The 20,676-nt window shown below is 26.0% G+C and overlaps 1 protein-coding gene across 4 annotated transcripts in view; it reads right to left on the bottom strand.

Moving 5' to 3' along the window:
- The window catches only part of Tk (tachykinin), a 37,662-nt gene extending 20,105 nt beyond the window's left edge, over positions 1-17,557 (bottom strand). For 2 of the 4 annotated variants that reach the window (XM_074260198.1, XM_074260199.1), the window contains exon 1: positions 17,346-17,557. Coding sequence is in view for 1 of the 4 variants with exons in the window: in XM_074260197.1 (XP_074116298.1) it covers positions 9,210-9,225 (16 nt within the window). In the remaining 3 variants the exon portion in view is untranslated. Of the gene's footprint in view, positions 1-6,253; positions 6,275-9,209; positions 9,296-17,345 lie in introns of those variants that run through there. The other 2 variants (XM_074260197.1, XM_074260200.1) reach the window with 2 other exon arrangements.
- Between the last annotated feature and the right edge of the window lie 3,119 nt (positions 17,558-20,676).

Genomic DNA, 20,676 nt, shown 5'->3' on the forward strand with positions numbered 1-20,676 from the left:
ATATGATAAATAGGATGAATATTTGTGTCGAAAGTTCTAGGAATATTAATGTTACATAATTATTGCATCTATAGTTTGTATAGAGCTGCATAATTATCAGAAACATGGAAATGAACTCAAGCACATGCGTAGATTACACTAATGTTGTAATCAACGCTTTTATCTTCTTTCTCTTTACATATATATGCTGTGTAATATTTGAACCCTTGTGAATTGGTTGTCAAAAGTGTCTAACTAAATTTAAAATACGTTATTTATTTCTTTATTTATTTTTTTTTTTTTTTATTTTCAAGACTGCAGTTTGAATGTTTGATTTTTTCTATTATCATTGATACGAAATTAAATAAAAAAAAAAAAAAAAATTAATAATGGAGAATTTGACTCGTCCTTGAATTTGAAGAGTAAAAGTTATCTCAATTAGATTTTTTCAGGAGATAATTTTATAAAAGACTTTCCTCTTTTGTGATAAAGATGAATGACAATAGTATTTTTTTTATTACTTGATGTTTTATGGCATATCAGAGTACTATAAAAATGAATTAAGATAAGCCCCATGTTCTTTATTTCTCGAGGGTGAATCATAGCCTTATAGAAGAATGTGAAACAATACGGAACCGCGAGATTTATAAGAGAATAACTACTTCAAACTTTGACAAGTTTTATAATAAAACATAACTTTGATAGTATTTTGTAAAATATAATTATAAGAGATGAACAATGGTGATAAATATAAGCGTGATTATAGAAAGGAATTCATTGTATCACAACAATTTTAGTCTTAAAATTAATTACAAAGTTGAGGACATAGTTCGGAATTTAATTTATAACAGTTGCGGGGGTGTCAAATATTCACATGTATTTTAACTGTAAGAGTTAAGGGATTTAAATTCAATAATAATAATAATAATAAATAAAAATATTTATACTCTTGAAAAATTTACTAGTAAAAAAAATCATCACCAACGATGTATAGATATACTTGTAAAAAAAAAAAATATACAAACAACAAAAAGGTATTTTGTCTATCTTTTATCCAGCCAAGAACAATAGACCTTGTAATTTTTTTTTCTCAACATGACCCGAGAAATTTTTAAAAACAAAACAGAAACTGATGTTAAAAAAAAACATCCAGAAAATCGACCTTTTACTTTTACATCCCACATATATTTTTCTAAGCTAAAACAGCCATTGTATCATTGTATATTATCATGAAAAGCAACGATGTATAGAGAATGACTATCCACTATCCATTACAGTAATTAAAAAAATAAACAAACAATTAATCGATGATTTTACTCGTCGAATCAGTTGATTGGATTTGTTTGTGTTTAATATCCGCGCATAAATTTAATGTGCGTGGGGTATCTATTTTATTGTCGAGTTAAAAGCTCGATAATAACTGTACTCAAGAAGATTTACGTCTTGTAAAAGATACCATTTGGCAATAAATAAATGTCAAATGAAAATTACGCAGCGATAAAGCTCGTCAATAAACGGGACAACTTTCACGCGGACATGATACGATAAAAGGATTAAACACTTAAAATAAAAACACGTGACCCGTTTGACAGTAATTATAATTATTATTATAATTAAAATCAAAATTAAAATTCAGTGAAACATTTTATTTTTCGATTAAAAAAAAAAAAAAATCATTAATTTTTTTTTTTTTATTCTTGAAGCGAGTTTTAAAAATATCGAGAGTTTAATCGATGAAACACGACCTTGGAATTGAATAACCGAGAGCTTCTATTCAATTAATCCGTTGATTTGTTGAGTTTTTTTATCACAATCAACGGTAATTATTAATTGGTATCTGATAACGCCACAAAAAATTTATAAAAATGTAGAATTTAACCATTGGCATTTGTGAAATAAATATAATCTCGGGTTTTTTAATCAAACCCGAATAAATTTGACATGGATCACTTTCATTTTGATTTGTTTTATAAAATAGTTTCGCAGGAGAATGACACCAACGTTTATTTATGAGATTAATCACAGTACGTGATTCAATAAGAGATTTAGTCTGAAGGTGATTTAAATCGATTTACGTGATTAAAGAATTCATTTATATTTTCAACCGACTGAATATAGATCTTGATAGTTTCATACGAATCACTTGGAGATAATTTATTTATTCAACTAATTAGGATATATTTTTTTAGGACTACTGAAGCTCTGTAAGGCCTAGAATAAATATTTCGATCCGTGACAGCAGTTAAATCATGCAGGTGTGGTATTTTGAATAATTAAAAGCGTAGGCGTAAATTTAAAAGACAAATAAGCTTATTTTAGGTTCGTTAGTTGGCATAATAATCATGTTTACGACCAAGGTGTGTGGATAGATAATAAAATAATGTAATATGACGTAAGCGCGATAGTTGACTTGAGATTGCGTGAATTAGTTGTTTTGAAAACGACACAGTAATTATTAATAAAATCAATATGCAAAATTAAAAAATACGCTCTTTCGAAACAAAAAGCATTACACGAGTATCTATATCATGAGTAACTTGGAAATCACTCTGGTAAAAGCTTTCGGATAAAAAATAAATATTCCATTAAAAGCTCAGTATTACGAAAAAATTATCAGTATTATTTGTTGACTTAATAATGCCTGAAAAAAATTCATAAAAGAAAATTAAGAGCAAATACATTTTTTTTATCATTCGAACTGTTTAAAATGAAAATTTTCTGTTTAATCATGTCATATTTGTCGAAAGTGCTTAAAAATGATAATGTCGCAATCAATTCTCTGTACACCGAAATAGAAAATAAATTACGCAATTACTTTTCTTTTTACAGTACGCAGACTGAAAAAAAAAAATTAAAGATTTCAGAGAAGAATTTTTCAAGCAAGAAAATCATTTTAAAGAATTTTTTGAATCAAGACAAAAAATTAATTAAGCAAGTAAAATTTATTTAAACCTCGGAAGCTAAAGAGATGAAAATTATACATATATTTTAATAAAGAAAAAAAAAAAATTGAGTATTAAAAGAATAGTACAATTTTTGTCCCACGTAATTCACAATATTTTTTTCTTTCATCGATAAACAAAACGATGTAATGGTAAATTACCGGACGAATCAATTTGTCAAGTGAATCCCGACGTTAATACCTCTCTTTATATTCAACAAATTATCATATGAAATAGGAATTAAAAATACCTCTAATATGAGCATGAATTATCTGAAATGTCCAATTGTCTGCATTTGCAAGCAACCATATAATCGTTTCAAAGAGTATTATGGTTATTATCATCATTTTAACATCATATTTAATTACGTCGATATATGCAAAGGTTCAAAATGATATCACGTTGCGTAATTGTAACAATCTACAAAGCTATGTAATTTTAATAATTATTCTGCTTATCAAGAGTTAATTACAACCTAAAGACCAATTTTATTTTGCAATTTTTTAATTAAAAATTTAATTTTTTTTTTTAATGTTTATCATCAAATATGTAAATCATGGAGCTCTCAATAAAATACGCAAGCTTTATAAAGCGAAGAAAAAATAAACAAAACTCTTTATTTCTTACTTCAACGGCTTGAAGCTTATCCGCTTGAGGTCTTTTCTTTAAAATTTCCCTAGTGTTTCCAGAAATAAAATAAACGGAAGTATAAAATGTGAATTTATGATGATGGTTTTTTTTTTTTTTTCTATTATTATTAAGAAAAATGTAATTCGAGTGCATAGAACTTGAGTAAAATGAAAAAATTTTAGCAAAAGAAATTACAAAGAAATAAAGTAAAAAATAATTAAAAAAATTTTTCAGCTGGTTAAATTTGATGAATGGAACAAGTTTGAGGGTATAAAAATAAAATAGCTCGAGAGTTGACCCTCTTCACTGTTTTCTGCTCATTCTTGCACCTCTACCCCTTATACGTCTACTTTTATTACTAATGACCCTTGTATCGCTGTGTCGTTTCTTAAAAGCCCATTTTATTTACCTTTTCATGTTTTTTGCTTCACTTTTTCCACTCTGTATTTCTCTTCACCCGTTTTTTCTTTTTTGCAGTTCCATTATTTTCTACATCTTGATTTACTAAATATCTCGCGTATCATTTGCAAACAGTTAATTTTTTTTTTTTTTTTTTTTTTTTTTTGTTAAATGAAAGCTTCATAAGTTTTATTTTTTTCGAAATTAATGTTTAAATGACAATTTATATCTACGGAACAAACTTGGCTTTTTGAATAAGATCACGCTTAAACCATTGATTATCAAGGTGCAAAAGTTGAACCATTTATCGAGGGTGGTTTTAGCTTAATAATTTTATCGATATTTAACAATAAATGAGTCAATTACCATTTCGAAAAAATTCGAAAAACTTTAATGGAGAAAAAATTTTAATTGTTTTTAGTTTAATAATTTTTCTACACATTTCTATTAAAAATGTAAAAATTTTAAATTATAATCAATTGTTTTCCCAAATTATAACATTTTTTAGTGGTATTAAAAATTTATTGAAGTTGAGTGAATTTTTTTTTTTTTATTAAAAATTAAAAATTGAAAAACAAAAATTATGGATGGAATTAAATTATTTAAAAATGACTCAAACAATCCATAGTTGATATTTTAAGCGAGAAAATATATATGCATGAATTTATACAATATAGTTCAACTAATATAACAGAAACACCCCCGGGAACATCAACTCGACAACGAGAAAATTTACTTTTCATTTCAAACTTCCATTTCAATATACAATTTAATGAAAACCTTCAAATTAAATCTATTACACTATAATCCAACAGCCCTTTACTGATGCTGAGATGTTTTCATATTTCTATCCAGGCGAGCAATTTAGTAACGAAATGGCAATATATACTAATTTAGGAATCAAAATATTTATTCTCATTTTAATTGCTTGATTTTAAATGTTTCTAAAGTAGTTTTACTATTAAGCTAAAAAATAAGAAATATAAAGTATACTTGACAAAAAAAAATTCCAATTCAGTCAATAAATAAAATCATACTATAATCGCAAAAAGACACAAATGCTTAAAAAAATAGTTAATTTAGAATTTTCTCATTTTCCTCAATATTTTTTGTTTTTAAAGCAAACTTTAGAAAATGAAATTGAGGAAAATGTCACATCACTTTTCTTTGTACTAGTATATCTGTTAAAGTTTTATTTCAATTTAAAGTTTACATTACTCGGTACAGTAAACTAAGAACAACAATGTCTACTACAACTGTATGTTATTTATGTACAAGTAAAAGATAAATAATACGGGATTTTATGTATTTAGTAGTTCAATATAATCCTATATACTCACAATGTAACACCCTCTTTGTATTACATATAACCAGATATACTTTCTCAATTATAATACAAGTCGACATTTAATATTATAATGTGCACTGAAAAAAAAAATTAAACTTGATACACGAAAATAACTTTCAAACTAAGACAGTTATTTCGAAGAATTTTGATATTTAGATAATTTACATACAAAAAAAAAAAAAATATTGAATTGCTGCAGCAGCAAACGTAATAAATTTTATCCTATTACAATAATTTAATAATGAATACTAGCTAGTAATTATTGAATAAATTACTGATAATTTGACAGTTTCATAATTGCTGGTTAAAAGTTTTTTGAAAAATGAATATTCAAATTTTTTTTCCGACTATTATTTCTACTCCCAGAAGAAAAATATCCATAATTATTCATTACTAAACATTAATTAGTCACGCGAAGATACCATACATGTTTAAGCAGAAGCGTGCGTCTCTTTACTCATCGACTTAAACTTTGGAAACTTAATAAGTCACATGTCCTGTGGGATTCTAACAAACGTGATGAAATATTTAGCCCTCTGTGTAATTTGCTTGTTCTAATTAATTTAAACTTAGTTTAAAAATCAGATAATTTTTTTAAAAGATTGAAAATTTTCTATAAAATAAAAGGTGTATAATTAATATAAAATATAATATAATATAATATTTTTTTTATAAAATATAGATCAAAATTAAAAGCATTGATGATACTGACGTCCAAATTTTGAAAATTTTGAAAACTAAAAAAATTTCCACGGAAATTAAATCGGAAATATTAAAGAGCATAAATTGCTGCCTAAGCTTCTTATATCTTTCTTCAAAGTCACAAATTAACTATGTATATTAATCTTGAAGCGACTAGCTCGTAATTTCTCGTTACCACATGAGTGTGCGTAGGAAATGTATCGATAATTATTTCCTGTCCTAATTTGATCGTTTACATATTTTAAGTAATTACCTCGTTCAATAATTAATTATTTATTTAAATTCTGAAAATAGAGCACAATTTAGTCACCAAAAAACTAAATAAAAAATCGAAATTTGAAACTATAAAAATTAACCAGAATCCGAGTGAATTTTACAGCTTACTTTTTTCCGTGCAGACTAAAATTTTCATCAATATAAACGAAGAATAAATTCTCATATTTGATGTTTTTATTAAAAGTCTCAATGTAAAGAGATTAATAAATGAAAAGCTATCAGTTGGTCATCTATTTTATTAGTACTCAGAAATATGGTAATAGTCCACGTACGTATCACGCCTCCACAGAATAAAACACGAAATAAAATTAGTGACTGAAGAAATTCAAAGTATTGCTTTTTAATTTTTATAGTCTTTTGTTTGAAAACATTAACGACATAAGTATTAAATGGATCGCTAGAACATGTAAATGTCATGCAAAAGTGCACTCAAACTTTATGGCCTTTAGGGTTGAATAATGTTTTATTTATTTATCTGACACATTGCAATTTTTTAGGTGTAGATGTTTTCATACATTTTTACGCTACCGGATTTTCAGCGAATTTTTATCCTTTTTTTTTTTTTTTTTTTTTTAATTAATAATCCTACATATTTGTAATACTCGCATCCGAAAAAATTTTTTATTCACGATTTAGAGTACTGAATAAAAGGACTTGCAAACTTCATCGGATTTTTTTTAATATTAGTGAAAAAATAACATCACATAATAAGTGAAATAAAATATTTAAAATAATTCATTAACTGTTAATAAATTAATGTATTTAAAAATAATTTATTTAATTTAATTAACTTTAAAAATTTGACAAATAATTTATAAAATGATCATAAATTGGTTTTAAATTATTTGCTGTTAAAAAAAAATTTGTTAACTGTTAATGAGCTTCATTAAATATTATCAAATTTTTTTATCAGTATAATATATAAATTGAAATAAAAATTTATAAAAAAATAGAAGAAAATTAATTTTTTGTCAGTATTGCAGCGCTTTCTTCTTAAAAATGCGAATGATTAATAAATCAAAATTATCAGTTTTTTTTTTTTTTTGATAAACTTAATTAAAACTGCTACTTAGAAATCGAACTAAAAGTTGAAAATTAATTAAATGAAACGAATAATTTATTCCAATCAAATAATATTAGCAATTTCACCTGCTATATTTAATAATACCAAATTGTGTATAATTAATTTATTTTTTTTTTCTTTTAATAATATTACACATTTCTTTACCTTCAAAAACGTAATTAGATTGATGTAAACGTGAAAGCTGATTTTAATGTGCTTATTAATATCTTGAGATCAAATAAGTGAATATTCTTTGAGTCAAAACTCACAGGATTCTTAATTAAAATTCACAGACTACCGACGTTATGTAAAAAGCAATTAAGTTTGTCAAAAAAAAAATCATTTGTTTGAAGTCCAAAATTTGAAAAAGGTAAATACTGTATTTTGAGAAGCAAATTATTTTTTTTTCATTATTTTCACATTTTGTTGTATTAAATATTAAAAATATTATTTCCCGATAACCATTGAAAATAATGATCACGTACAATAAATCTCGAATGTGCAGGAATAAATTTTTATTTGCATTTTAAATTCGTGTAATAATAAAACCAATATCAGAATTTTCATCTCTCCAATAAATATTAAACATCAATAACGAGTTCCTTTAATTAAATCGATTTATAATAGTATGATGCAATAATTAGTCATTAGGAGCATCAAGTGAATCTCTATATATTTCAATGTTGAAATAATCACTGTGATTAATTATAAAGAGAATTTATCCGCTCTAATTTTACTTAGTTTTTTTATAAAAATTCTTAAAAGAAAAAGTATTTTTTTTTGTTTAAATTTATGTTTTTATTGATAATTCGCTTAGCTCATCCGAAAAACGACGCACTCGATCCTATTGCAAATTCAAGTTTACCAAAATCCTCTACTTTACGCCATGTATCGAAAATAATTATTATAATTTATAATAATTTATAATACATAATTTTTTTTAAATTAAAATAAGAATTTTAATTAATTTAAAAACATTTTCTTCACCTGTAAATTAAAAAAAAATTCATTATTAAAATCAGAATTACCAAAACACTTAACTCTCAGTAAATATTTTTCCTAAATCGAAACGATTTTTTTTTTTTACTGAAGCTCACTGACTAGAAGAACGATTTAAAAACTAAATTATTCTCAAGCCAGAGTCTGAATAGAAATGTTGATGCAACAATCTTCAAACTTCTATTGATACAGCAGTAATGGTATTTTAATTTTATACTATATAAATATAAATAAATGAATAAATTTAAACAACTATTTTTAGAAATAACACTGCAAGCACTAAATTATGAAATTTAGAGATTACTCAAGATTGAAATTATCTTTCGTTCAAAAAGTCCAGTAATAGACGTTCAAATAACCAGAGAAAAATACGAATAAAAAATATTGTATTGCCGTAAAATAAAATTCATTGTCGTGAAAAATAGTTTAGATGTTTGAAAAAACAATAAAATTACTGTAAGTAGTTCGAGGTAAAGGCAAACAAAGTGCTTGCACTTTTATTTTAACTGTAGAACGATTGCTGGTAAGTATCTTTTGCAAAGCAACTCATGTTTATCTATGTCCTTTATCTTTTATTTTATACTCTGGTACTATTTTTCTACCAGCTTCTCCAGTCTTTATAAAAAAAAAAAAAAAAAAAAAAAAAAAAATGTAAGCAAAGATAATTGAAAAAAAAAAAAGGAAATTTAACAGAGTGTTTATTTATATTTTTATCCACTTCCCAGGACAGAGTCCCGAGGCGCTAAAAGGTTGGATTAAGTCCAGGCGTTAAATGAGTACCGTCCAATTACCATTGGATTAGCGAGCCCGTTAGTGGAAAACTTGCCTGCTTAGTAAGACTACAGGTTAAGAGCCCTGGAATTATATTTACCTTTTTTTTGCTTCATCACTTTCCATCGCAATTTCTCTCACCACTAGCTTTAACCCTACCGTAATAGTGTTAAAAAATTATTTACATATTTTTTTTAAGAAACAAGATCAAATCTTCAATATTTTTATCATCACGAAAATAGTTTTCTGTTGTCTATTTATGTTTATATTCAAGGCTACAATTTTTGTAAATTATTACTTCACTTTTTATTTCTAAGGACATAATTGTACATAAAATGATACGGCCTAAAACCATTGAATGAATTTTAAATAGGGTCGCTCCTTATAAAAAAGGTCTATCGTTCGATCCTAGCGCCAATCTAATAATATTTTTTTTGATAACATATTTTTGACTAAAAATAAAACTTTTGAAGCGATGATAAAATTTTTGAAAAATTTAATTATGAAGATTTAATTCAATGGATCCTCGGCTTATCTCCGTAACTTTAAAACTATCAGTGAAATGTTAATTATAAATTTTTATCGTTACTTTGATCCTACATCTTACCCACAATTTACATTTTTTTGCAATTATTTTCAAAGATAAATTTAAAACAATTTCTTAATTAAATTATAACTAAAAAATCATGAATTTTTATTGCCATGTAGACAAAAAAATTTATTTATTTCAAGTGTTAAAATTTTTCTTTGTTAAAATTGTAGGAATTTTTTCTCCTTATTTAATTTTTTTTAAGGAACTAATACACAGAAAAAAAAATTAACTTGAATAAAGTGAAAAACTCTTAAACCAAGAAAATAATTTTGAAGAATTTCATTGTCTTGGATCAAGATGAAAAATTCTTGAATCAAGTAAAATTTATTTAAACCAATAAAAATTTCTTAGTTTAAGAATTTTTTTACTCAAATCAAGAAAATGAAATTCTTCAAAATTATTTACTTGATTCAAGTAAATTTTTTTTTCTGTGTAGAAGTGAGTTTATTTTTATCTTTTATTTTTTGTCGATAATATTCAAAAAAATAAGAGACAAACGATCGTCAAAACAAGAGGGGGCGGAAATTGTTGTTCTATACTACGCACAATTTGTCAAGGAATTTCGAAAGACAATTCATGTAATAACTGTATTAACAATGGAATCTTGAATACCAAGAATAAATTCCACAGATATTTCGGATGCTAGATATGTTATAAATTACATATCAGAGTAAATCGAGACATTCTCCTAAACACCGGGAATAGTTTTTGATTTTCGAGAGTATTACGTCTATTGTCTCATGTCCCATGATTCAATAAACGAAAACATTTATGTTAAATGAATATTTATGGTTCTATAAATATTTATGCGAATATTCAACAGGCAGTACTTTGTTTTATTGTTGAAATATGGAATTTAAGATAAGCCGCCAATTAAATTTTCAAGTTATAAATATACCTCCAAACAATGAAGATAAATACGTCGACGAAATAATAAACAATGGGATATTTTAAAGGAGATCCTTTTCAAATTGTGACGAATAACTTTTGAGCTTTTGCTTGCGTGTGGAATTTAATATTCGATTTGAGGCGAGCTAATAAATTCGTAATTTTTTATGAAAAAATAACCATCAAATTAATTAATAAATATTATTATTGTAATAAAAAAATAAATAACAATATTCCCCAAAATATTAAAAAAAATAGATCAAATTTTTATTAATCACGTTTAAATAAAAATGTCTGATTATAATTGTCGATAGTATTCAAAAATTTTAATGTCACAATAAATTTTATTTATTGTGACATTAAAATAAATCTCGTATAATTTAAAATAAAATTTTTAATTGAAATATTTTTCATTCTCTGCACACAACTGATACGAAAATTTAATAAATAAATTTATATTCAAGTTAAATAAATATAAATGAAACATAAAATTTAAACTTGACATAAAAAAGAAAATCAACATTTATATTTTTGTAACAGGGAAAACTGAACTTCCCATGGTCATTATTGACCACTTTATTGACGCCACGATAAATGAGGGTTTTCCCTCACCGTTCGATTTTTGACAAGTAGTTCAGACTTGTCACCGGGCGTGTAAATCGAAAGTCCCCACTGCTGTCCCCAAAAACGAAGCGGGGTTGACAATAGGAAAGTTCGAGAACTCGGAGTCGAGGGTTATAAAAGAGCTGACAAAAGAAACGTCGAGACTTTTTTGAGCCAGCTCTTGGAACAAGTAACACCTTTTGAGCCAGGCTTTTAAGCCAGTGACGCTTTGAGACAGTGAGGCTTTTAGCAAAACAGTGAGTCAGTGTAGTGCTATGTAGTAAATTCTGTCATCAAGATTTAGAACCATCAAGAAGGAAGTCAATGTACGATCCGGAATTGGGAACCCTTTACTTGGAGTCAGATAGTTCATTGAAGACGAGAGAGAGACCAACCAGCCGCTGATTTTGCCAGTTTCCACCAGGACATCACTCAACGTTTGGAGAGTTGTAAAAGTTAAGTTAGGTATTATTATTATAATTATTTCAGGCCAAGCTTGAATTTGAAAATTGAAAGGCCGAGTTAACTGTAATAAAATTTGTCAATTAATGATCGCTATTGTCTCAGATGTCACTTTTAATTTAGTAGATTCTTTTATAAGTCAATTATTCATCAACGTCATTTATTAGTTATTACAAGTCCTTTAGTTATGGGAAATTATTTAAGTAAAATTATCTTGGTAAAAATTGAAATAGTAGAAGCATTTGTGTAATTTAGATAGTCAAGGTCATTTTGGAATATATTTAGTTTGAATATTTAATGAGGCTTGTTAAATTTGTAGAATTTGAAATTTGAAATTTTGTAAAATTAATTCTAGGCCGTTGGGCTAAATTTAATTAATTTAGTAAATCTAGTAAATTAGTTTATTGAGAAAATAGTTTATGAATTTAATTGAATAATTTTGATTGATAAAATTTGGTAATGAATTAAATTAGTGAATTTGGTATTTTGTATTAAAGAAATGTTAAGCGTAAAATTTCAGGAATTTAAAGAATTAGTAATTCGGATAAAGTGGATATTAAGTTAGCGTCCGGTGGACGATTTTTGTATGGAATTTAGTGAGTATTTAGAAACGTTGTATAGACGCCCGAGTCGGGGGTACAACGGATTAAGCTAGGAAACCACTGCGTAGACGCCCGAGTCGGGGGCGCAGTCGGGAATAGGTTTTAATTGGTATTCCGTCAGGTTGACGAGGTAATTAATTGGTATTTTATGGTATTCCGTCAGGTTGACGAGGAAATTTAGATAGTAAGGTATTCCGTCGGAGTGATGAGGTTAAGAAAATTAGTTATTTAGTAATAAGAATAATTGGCAAGGGCCAGCGTAGGTGATAGGTTCTCACAATTAAGTTAGTTTATAAGAAAATTGTTAAGTTTGTAATTTGATTGAATAAATCAATTTAATTTGTTATAAAATTTTCTCAGTTTTATTTACAGCCTTTCTCGGACTTCTCACGACCCTGTCTTTTCTCTCTCATGCTTCCCCGGTTTCTGGGACACCGTGTCTAAAATCCTAGTGGCGCCCTTTCTAAAGAGGAAAGGGGTGGCTAACTGGTCTTGGGCAAAACCCCCTGGTTACATTTTTTATACTTAAACGAAAAACGCATAAAAAAACTCAGTGGTTGTAAAGTCACCCTCAATCTAGCCCCGTGATTGAAATAAAGCCCTTTGCCCTCGCTGTACAAGACATTTCTGATGTCTCAGTTTACACTGTAATTTCCACAAAATTACTCGTCTGGCTCATATAAAAATGTACCACACCCACACATATATTAATCCAATGCTCAACTAATTTTTTCATCACACCTTTACGTTTTGAGAATCTAGGATTGCGTACGAAACGTTGAAAAGTTGTAGCCATTTAAAAATTTCTAAATAATCATTTTTTTGTCATAACTTTTGAATTTTTGAGCTCGAAGATCAACCGACGGGAAAATTTTCAGAGATGGCCTGTCGGTGAACCATTTTTCAGATTTTTATTTTTTAATTATTTTTTGACAAATTCATTTATTTTTAAATAACAATAGATTTATTTTTATTATTTTATTTATTCAAAGCTTATTAAAAGGGATTATACCCTTACAGCCATCAATAAAAATATTTTTAGAATTTACACTATACATAGTTAAATAAAAACAATATGTTAATTTTGTCTAATAAATATTTGAATTAATCAGAAAATATACAATTTATAACATTTTATTTATTGCAAGTGTTTCTGTGCTTTTTTTTTTTAATTAACCAGCTCATAATTTTTTTATTTATTGTTTTAATTATTATTATTATTATTTTTATTATTATTGTTATTATAGTCTAGGCAAGTCAAAATTTAAATTAAAAATTCTATCCTTAGTCGATCATGATAGTAATGTATTATTTAATTATATAATTTTTTCAATAGCCGGCAAGCTATAAGCTAAATAAATATTTCATGCGTGTATTCAGATAAGCTCAAATATAATACACTACATTACAAAAAATCCATATGGGTAAATATATGATGTGACGCTCCGAGATTTAAAGATTCGCGAATACCTTTTCATTCGAAGAAATTGCTTGAGAACTTCTTTATCTTCTATTTTATTCCACTAACCTTTTTTTTTCTTTTACTTTACTTCATTCACAGCTATATCTATACATTTTCGTTCTGTATTCTGTTGGAAGCCTACACATCCAGGATAGAGTTTGAATAACCATCTTTTTAAAAAACTAAATCCGTTTACGTGCTATTCCAAAAACAGTCTACTCAAAAAGCGAAGAAATATTTGATTCTTTGCTGAAATTTTTTCACGGAATTTTATTTACTGAGACATTTATTTTTTTTTCCTTTTTAATTAAACTAGATATCGGTTCAAGTTTTAGCAAAATATTTAAATGAAAAATTTTAATATAAAAATTATAGAAGCTTTTATAAATCGATATAAATTAATTAGCAGCAAAAAAATGAAAAGTTTTTAAAAAATTCATAACTTTCACGCATTAAGAAAATGAAATTGAAAAATTAACAGAAGAATTTAATGAAAACATTGAATAATTAGTTATTCATAAAATAACAAGTGGAAGTAAAGGACATTAATGAAAGAATGGCAAGTGTCAGCCAGTCAAAGGAGTGCCAGAAGGTAAACACACAGACAGAGGATAATATAAGATGGAAAGGATATATAGAAGATTCTTAAGAGCTTCACAAAAGTGCTCTTGAAAGTAACGACTTAACACAACGTCGTATAACGCGGGTGCGGTGATAGAGAGCGTTAAAATAAGAGGCCGACTAATGACATTTATGTTCTTTTTTATAACTTATAACATAGTAATTAATATCGATCGCAGTTGAGTTATATAAAGAAAAAAAAAAAAAAACATGTTAGAAATTAATAAATACACAAGTTGAGAAAATGATTCAATAAATTGATTGAATTTTTTAGGTAACGGTTTTATTTTACGGGAAAGTAATATACCTGCCGTCGGGATGATAAGTTGCACTATCTTTGTTATAACTTCACTGTGAGATTGGCTCGCGATTGTTGGGTTAAGCCTTGTCAAACTGAGAAAAATTCTTAGATATTTATTGGACTATCAAAAATATTGACAGGTTCATATAACAAAGATGTTTTAATCTTTAAAATTTATTTTTAAAAATTAATAATTTATAATGCTCGATAGAAAATTTTTTCAGTTTATTTTAAAAAAAATTATTTATAAGTAAAAAAATTGTAGATTTTTTTAAAATGATTTTCAATAAAAAAAAAAAAAAAAAAAAAAGTCGCCTTCTTGAGATAAAATTTTCGTAGAAAAAATGTTTTGACCCTGTTTTTGAAATTAACAATTTTTTTATAAATATCTCTGTTCATTTTTGTATATAATTGACAAAGCTTTTGTTTTAAAATCATCGCGAGCGTCGGCCGCGAGCGTAGTACCAATGAATGATCCACATCAGCAAGTATCGGAGACCAGTAGATGTATTTGTTGTATATAAATTTTATATAATAATACTAACAGAGCACCGAAGTAGTGAGGCTTGTACGAGCCATTCTATTCTCTTTGATCGCTCAAGAGTGAGCTTTTTCTCCTACACCCTTACGGCTTAAACAAAAGAACTTGTCTATATTCTATAGCAATATATATGCATATATATAAAATAATAACAACAATAATAAACCATGATAAAAAAATAAACTAGTACACTAACGTCACGTGTCAGAGGCCTAATGACGTCACACTCCTTTACATATCACTTGAACTCGGTTCAGCAAAAGTTGATTAAAATAAATTAGCATCTTCAATTTTAACCACTTTTTACCTCAAGCCTCAATAAAATTTTCCTCTTGTTAAATAAATTTATTTTAGCTTTCCTTGTAACTTTTCGTCCGGAAAAGACTGACCGAACGTTCTTTATATTTAAATCGGTCAGTTTTAAAAAAATTTACATTGAGAACGGACATTTTCCTATAAAACTCTCCAGTGCGTTTTATAGCTTACAAAGTGGCTCTGTTAAAAGAAATTAAACTTACAAAGACCTTACTGGGTGATGAATAATATAAAAAAGTTTTGCAATCAAATTGGCTTGAATTACTTGGATTACTTTTTTATTTCAAATGCTTCTACAGAGATTATTTTTTTTCTTTTGCACCTGAGTATGAATTTAAATAAATAAATTTAATATTTTATATTTTATGATTATAAATTTATTTTCATTTAATCAGCTATTAAAATTACACTTTAAAGTATAATTTTTTTTTTTTTCAATTTACATTTAATGAACAATAATTTTTTAAATTTTTAGTCAGAAAATTTTTCAATAAAAAAATTTGAGATTTAATTTTGAAAATATATTAACTTTTGATAGTCAATTTACGGTTGATTTTTTTACGTGATAAATGTTAGAATAGATTGAAGAATAATTTAAATTATTCAAGACCTTTATGAAATTTTCTGCGATTAATTTTTCACAGAATCTCCCTGCTGCCTCAAGAATAATGTCAAAATATATTGAACATTACTTAACTTTATTTGAATTATAAAACAATTTAATTTAGAATTCCGAAAATAAATAAATAAATTTGATAGTTAATTATTTTCAGTCATCGATATGAAATATTTCATAACAATCGTTGGTTCAATAAAAAAAATTTTTTTATTTCTGTGTCAACAGTTTTCTCTGTCAGTTAAATGATATCAAATAATTGGATAAAAAATCCCTCGTAGTTTTAACATTTTACTCACAATTCCGATGATTTATTGGCTTCGATGATTAATTTTAAAAACTTTTAAACGCTTAACTGCTTGTGCTGTTGCGAGAACTACCCCGCGGATTAAAAGTTACATTTTGCTCTGTCATAATGGAACAATTTTTGACAAAGTGAAAATCATGTATGAAACTATTAAAAATAATTGTTTAAAAATAAAATCTAGAACGAATTTAACATTTGGATTGATATATTAATATATATTAATGAAATAATTGTGCAGTCACTGGAAATATTCTACACTAACTTGAAATTGAAATTTTTAGCCCCAATTTCTTGTAACAAAAAAAAATCACTATCAATTTTTCGAAAGAAATTTTAAGATTTTAATTTTTCAACAAAAAATTAAAATCGCTAATTTTACCAGAATAAAAATTACCGTTTCTGACTTTTTTCCTGAAAAATTTAAAAATATTAAATAGTGAACTTACTAGTTAATTTTGAGTTTACGAAAAAATTTTTTCAGATATAAAAAATGTAAAATAAATTTTACATTTCATGAACATACGAATAAATATCGTGAAAACATATTATTATATCATCTGTCAAATGTACTATATTTTTTCGCCTGTTGCTTCCTACGAAATAGTGCAAGTGCAATAAACTTTACAGCCGCGAATCAAATAATTCCACTTTTATCTCTTATTTATTTCAATAATTGAACAAACTTCTTCATTCAACTTATACTTTTTCTCATAATGAAATCCATTAATTTTTATTACCGAATAAAATTTATATTTAAAACCAAAAATATCTCCAAATTTTCCTAAATTATTAATTTATCCCCTAAATTAATTTTCATAAAAAGAAAAATAATTTAACTTTCGTTTTACATTTCCTACCAAAAATAATTTGCACAAAATTTCAGATAAAAAATTTATAAAAATTCAAACAATAAATTAAAAAATTACCTTATAAATTTTAGCAAATCGCAGGAATAGAATAAAAGTATGAGTCTTGAGTAGCCAAAGTCGTCGTTACATCAGACACGTCTTAAAAATTTTTAAAATAAACAAAAAAAATTTTTGTTCGACTTTAAATATTTTCTTGTTCTTCGTGTTCGTGGTCTTGGTATTGGCCTTCTGTTTCTTCTAATAAACAAACTTTCTATTGAAGAACTCAGTCCGACAGGCAGGATCAGACTGAAGCTCCGCGTGCCACGATCTCCACATAGGACCGGCAACGTTACGTCATGAAAGCGCCTAACCAATAGACAGTGGCTGAGTATAACGGGGGTATAGTAAAACGGGGTAAGTATTTAGTCCTATAGTTAATCCACCCCCGGGAAACTTTACACTTAATTCATACTAAAATCAAGCACCTCGACTTTTTTTTCAATGCCACCATTTTTTTCTGCTTTCACTGATAGGTTGTTTCATTCATTTACTTTTGATACACCACGTGGACATCTCAGAAACAGAAAAATATATAAAATCATAAGTTAATTGATAAATTCAAAAATTACTTCAATTAAAATTAATTTTTTCATTAAAAATTTTTTAGACAGAATTAACATTTTTTTTTTTACTAAAATTTTAAAGTTTTTTTTCAACATCGAAATCAATTTATTTTAACGATATTTTCCTGTGTTTTTTTTATTTTTTCATTTATGAGAAAAAAAAAATGGAAACACTCAATATGTTACTTTACGCTCCTTCAATCGTTACGCCATCAACACCCTATAACGCTGTTGAGTGTGTCACAAGTGGTAAACATTCCAAAAATGACAAGCGATTTTTGTTTAAAAGAAAAATAGTTAGTGTACACTATTAAAAAACGAAAGTGTACACTAGCGAAACTAAATAAAGAAAGACGTATTGACATTTGAGTACTATGTACATATTGGTATGAAAAAAGAATTTTATTTATTGTTTTCTCTTTGTATTATATCATTTTACTTTCTAACGTATGCCTTTTTTTGAAAAAATTTATTTTATTAAAAAAATTGGAAAATAAAAACTATCTAATACTGTAAATTTTATTTTTTAAATTAATTTGCAGTTAAAAACATCAAACTCACGATAAAAAAATTTTCAATAATAAATAACAATAAACTATAAACTTTAGGAAGAAAATTTTTTTAGTTACCCGACTTTTATTTAAACAGTAACTTTTCTAAAGTAAAAAAGTTACTAGCCAAGTTAATTAATGGGTGATTCTATTCACGATCATAGAAAATAGAATAAAAAAAAAATAAATGAGAAGACTATAAAGTATAACTAAAGAAGAAAAATAAGGTTAGTTTAATAGTCAATTCGCGACGGACGCTGCTCGTTACCACAATCTAGTAGAATGTCTCCCCGTGGATTTACTTGTATCCCTTTCGGTCGTTTCTCTTCAACTGGCTACTAAATTTATATCATTTTTACAATTACAACTTTTTCAATTATTTTTTTACAATACGATCTTTAAATCTAACTAGAAAATTATCAATTACAAGATTTAACACTTTTAAATAGTTTTTTAACTAAAATCTTTTGTTAAAAAAAAAAAAATAAATAAATTAAGACAAAAATAAACAAAGTTATAAACTTACATAAATTATCAATTATTTAACTTCATAACTTTTGAGCAAAGTATTGAGGTATAATATTGATTTCAAGACTTATTTGTCTTGACATCTTTCTAAAGAAGAGTTCAAGCATCGCTTCTGTTGCTTTAATATCCGCCGGAAATGACGCCGCTGGTAAGCCTATTATATCATTTCATTGGTTCACTTAAAAAAAATAGTCTGTGTAATTAAATGTTTACTTTCATTAATTTATATTTTGAAAAAATTTATTTAAAAATCTATCTAGGAATTTTAAGAAAGTATGAAAATTTTTTTATTTTTAACACTAATTTTCTTATTATTAAATATATTAAATTAATCTTAAAAAAAAAAGACTTTTTTTTCTATACTTTTGATTTGTAAATTAAATTGTTGAAGTGAATAATAAATAGAATTATTATAACTTCTTCTTTCATCTAAGCTCTTACAATCAATAATTCATCAACTCATGACATAATAACAGTAACAATAAATAACAGAACAGAGCAAGTTAAATCACGTCTTATAATCATTGAAGCACCAGTTGGCTCCAAAGAACAAAAATACCCTTTGTCTAAACTTGAATTAAAATCACATGGAAATCAACGTGATCAACGAACAACGCTTTATATAAATTCTTCCGCTGAATAGCTTTGTATGAATATTAATATCAAATAAGTTATTATTATGAATTGTGAAAATAAACATTACTGATGAGTCTGCGGGTTTTTAATGAGTCGATAAATAAATTAATAATGTTAAGTTCGGATATATTTACCAAGTATTTGATATTTTACCTTCATTTTACCCTCAAACCTCAAAAGTTTCTGGATGTTTCAATCACGATTTAAAGCATGGATTTAATTATATCTCATACCTAACAAAAATAAAGCAAACAATTGACTAGTTATTGAAAATTATTAAAGCTTGAGAGTAACTTTAAATCACAGTAATTTTTAAATTATCAATTAATTTTTTTTTGTCGAAAAAACATTTGTGGCTTTGTTTAATAAAAATTTTTTTTCATAAAAAATTATGATTGATAATTTTTAACTTATATAATTATTAAATAAACTTGAGCATTATACTTTTAAATAAGTATATATTTATTTTTATCGCAAAAATAACTAACAATATCAAATTGACAGTTTATTTTCTTATTTTCATTTAAATTGTAATTATTCTTAAAATAGCAAACTGTAATAAATATTCCTTCAGAATTGAGAATATAAAGACAAATAATTAATTTTAAATTTACTCATGCTTCCTACCCGTCATACTTTAATCATCACGAATAAATTTTAACGAACATCTTTGTGTATTTAACACACGTCATTTAAAAATGACAGTAAAAGTAACAAACATTGAACGATTTAACGAATTTTAAATAAATACATCAATTGTCAATCAGAAGAAATTGAAAAATACATAATACTGAAATCAGCTGACTTCTGACAATTTTTGATTTTTATAATAAATTAATTATGGTAGAAAAAATATTTTTGAAAATTCACACTCATATTATACAACAGCTAGCACGTGATTTTTTTCATATATTTTATGTTTTTGAAATTGATCGGTAAAGCCGTTTAAAAGTTATTCCAAAAAAACCACATTTGGAAAAATTTTTTGTCAGAATTAATTTAGCAGATATTTAATAATTTTTTTAATATATAAATTATGGTAAAAAAAAAAGAAAAGAAGAAAATTGA

Source organism: Cotesia typhae, unplaced genomic scaffold (genome assembly GCF_013202065.1).
Source record: "Cotesia typhae breed Kobodo isofemale line unplaced genomic scaffold, CoteBio_Ctyphae contig_22, whole genome shotgun sequence".
Taxonomy (NCBI): Eukaryota; Metazoa; Arthropoda; class Insecta; order Hymenoptera; family Braconidae; genus Cotesia; species Cotesia typhae.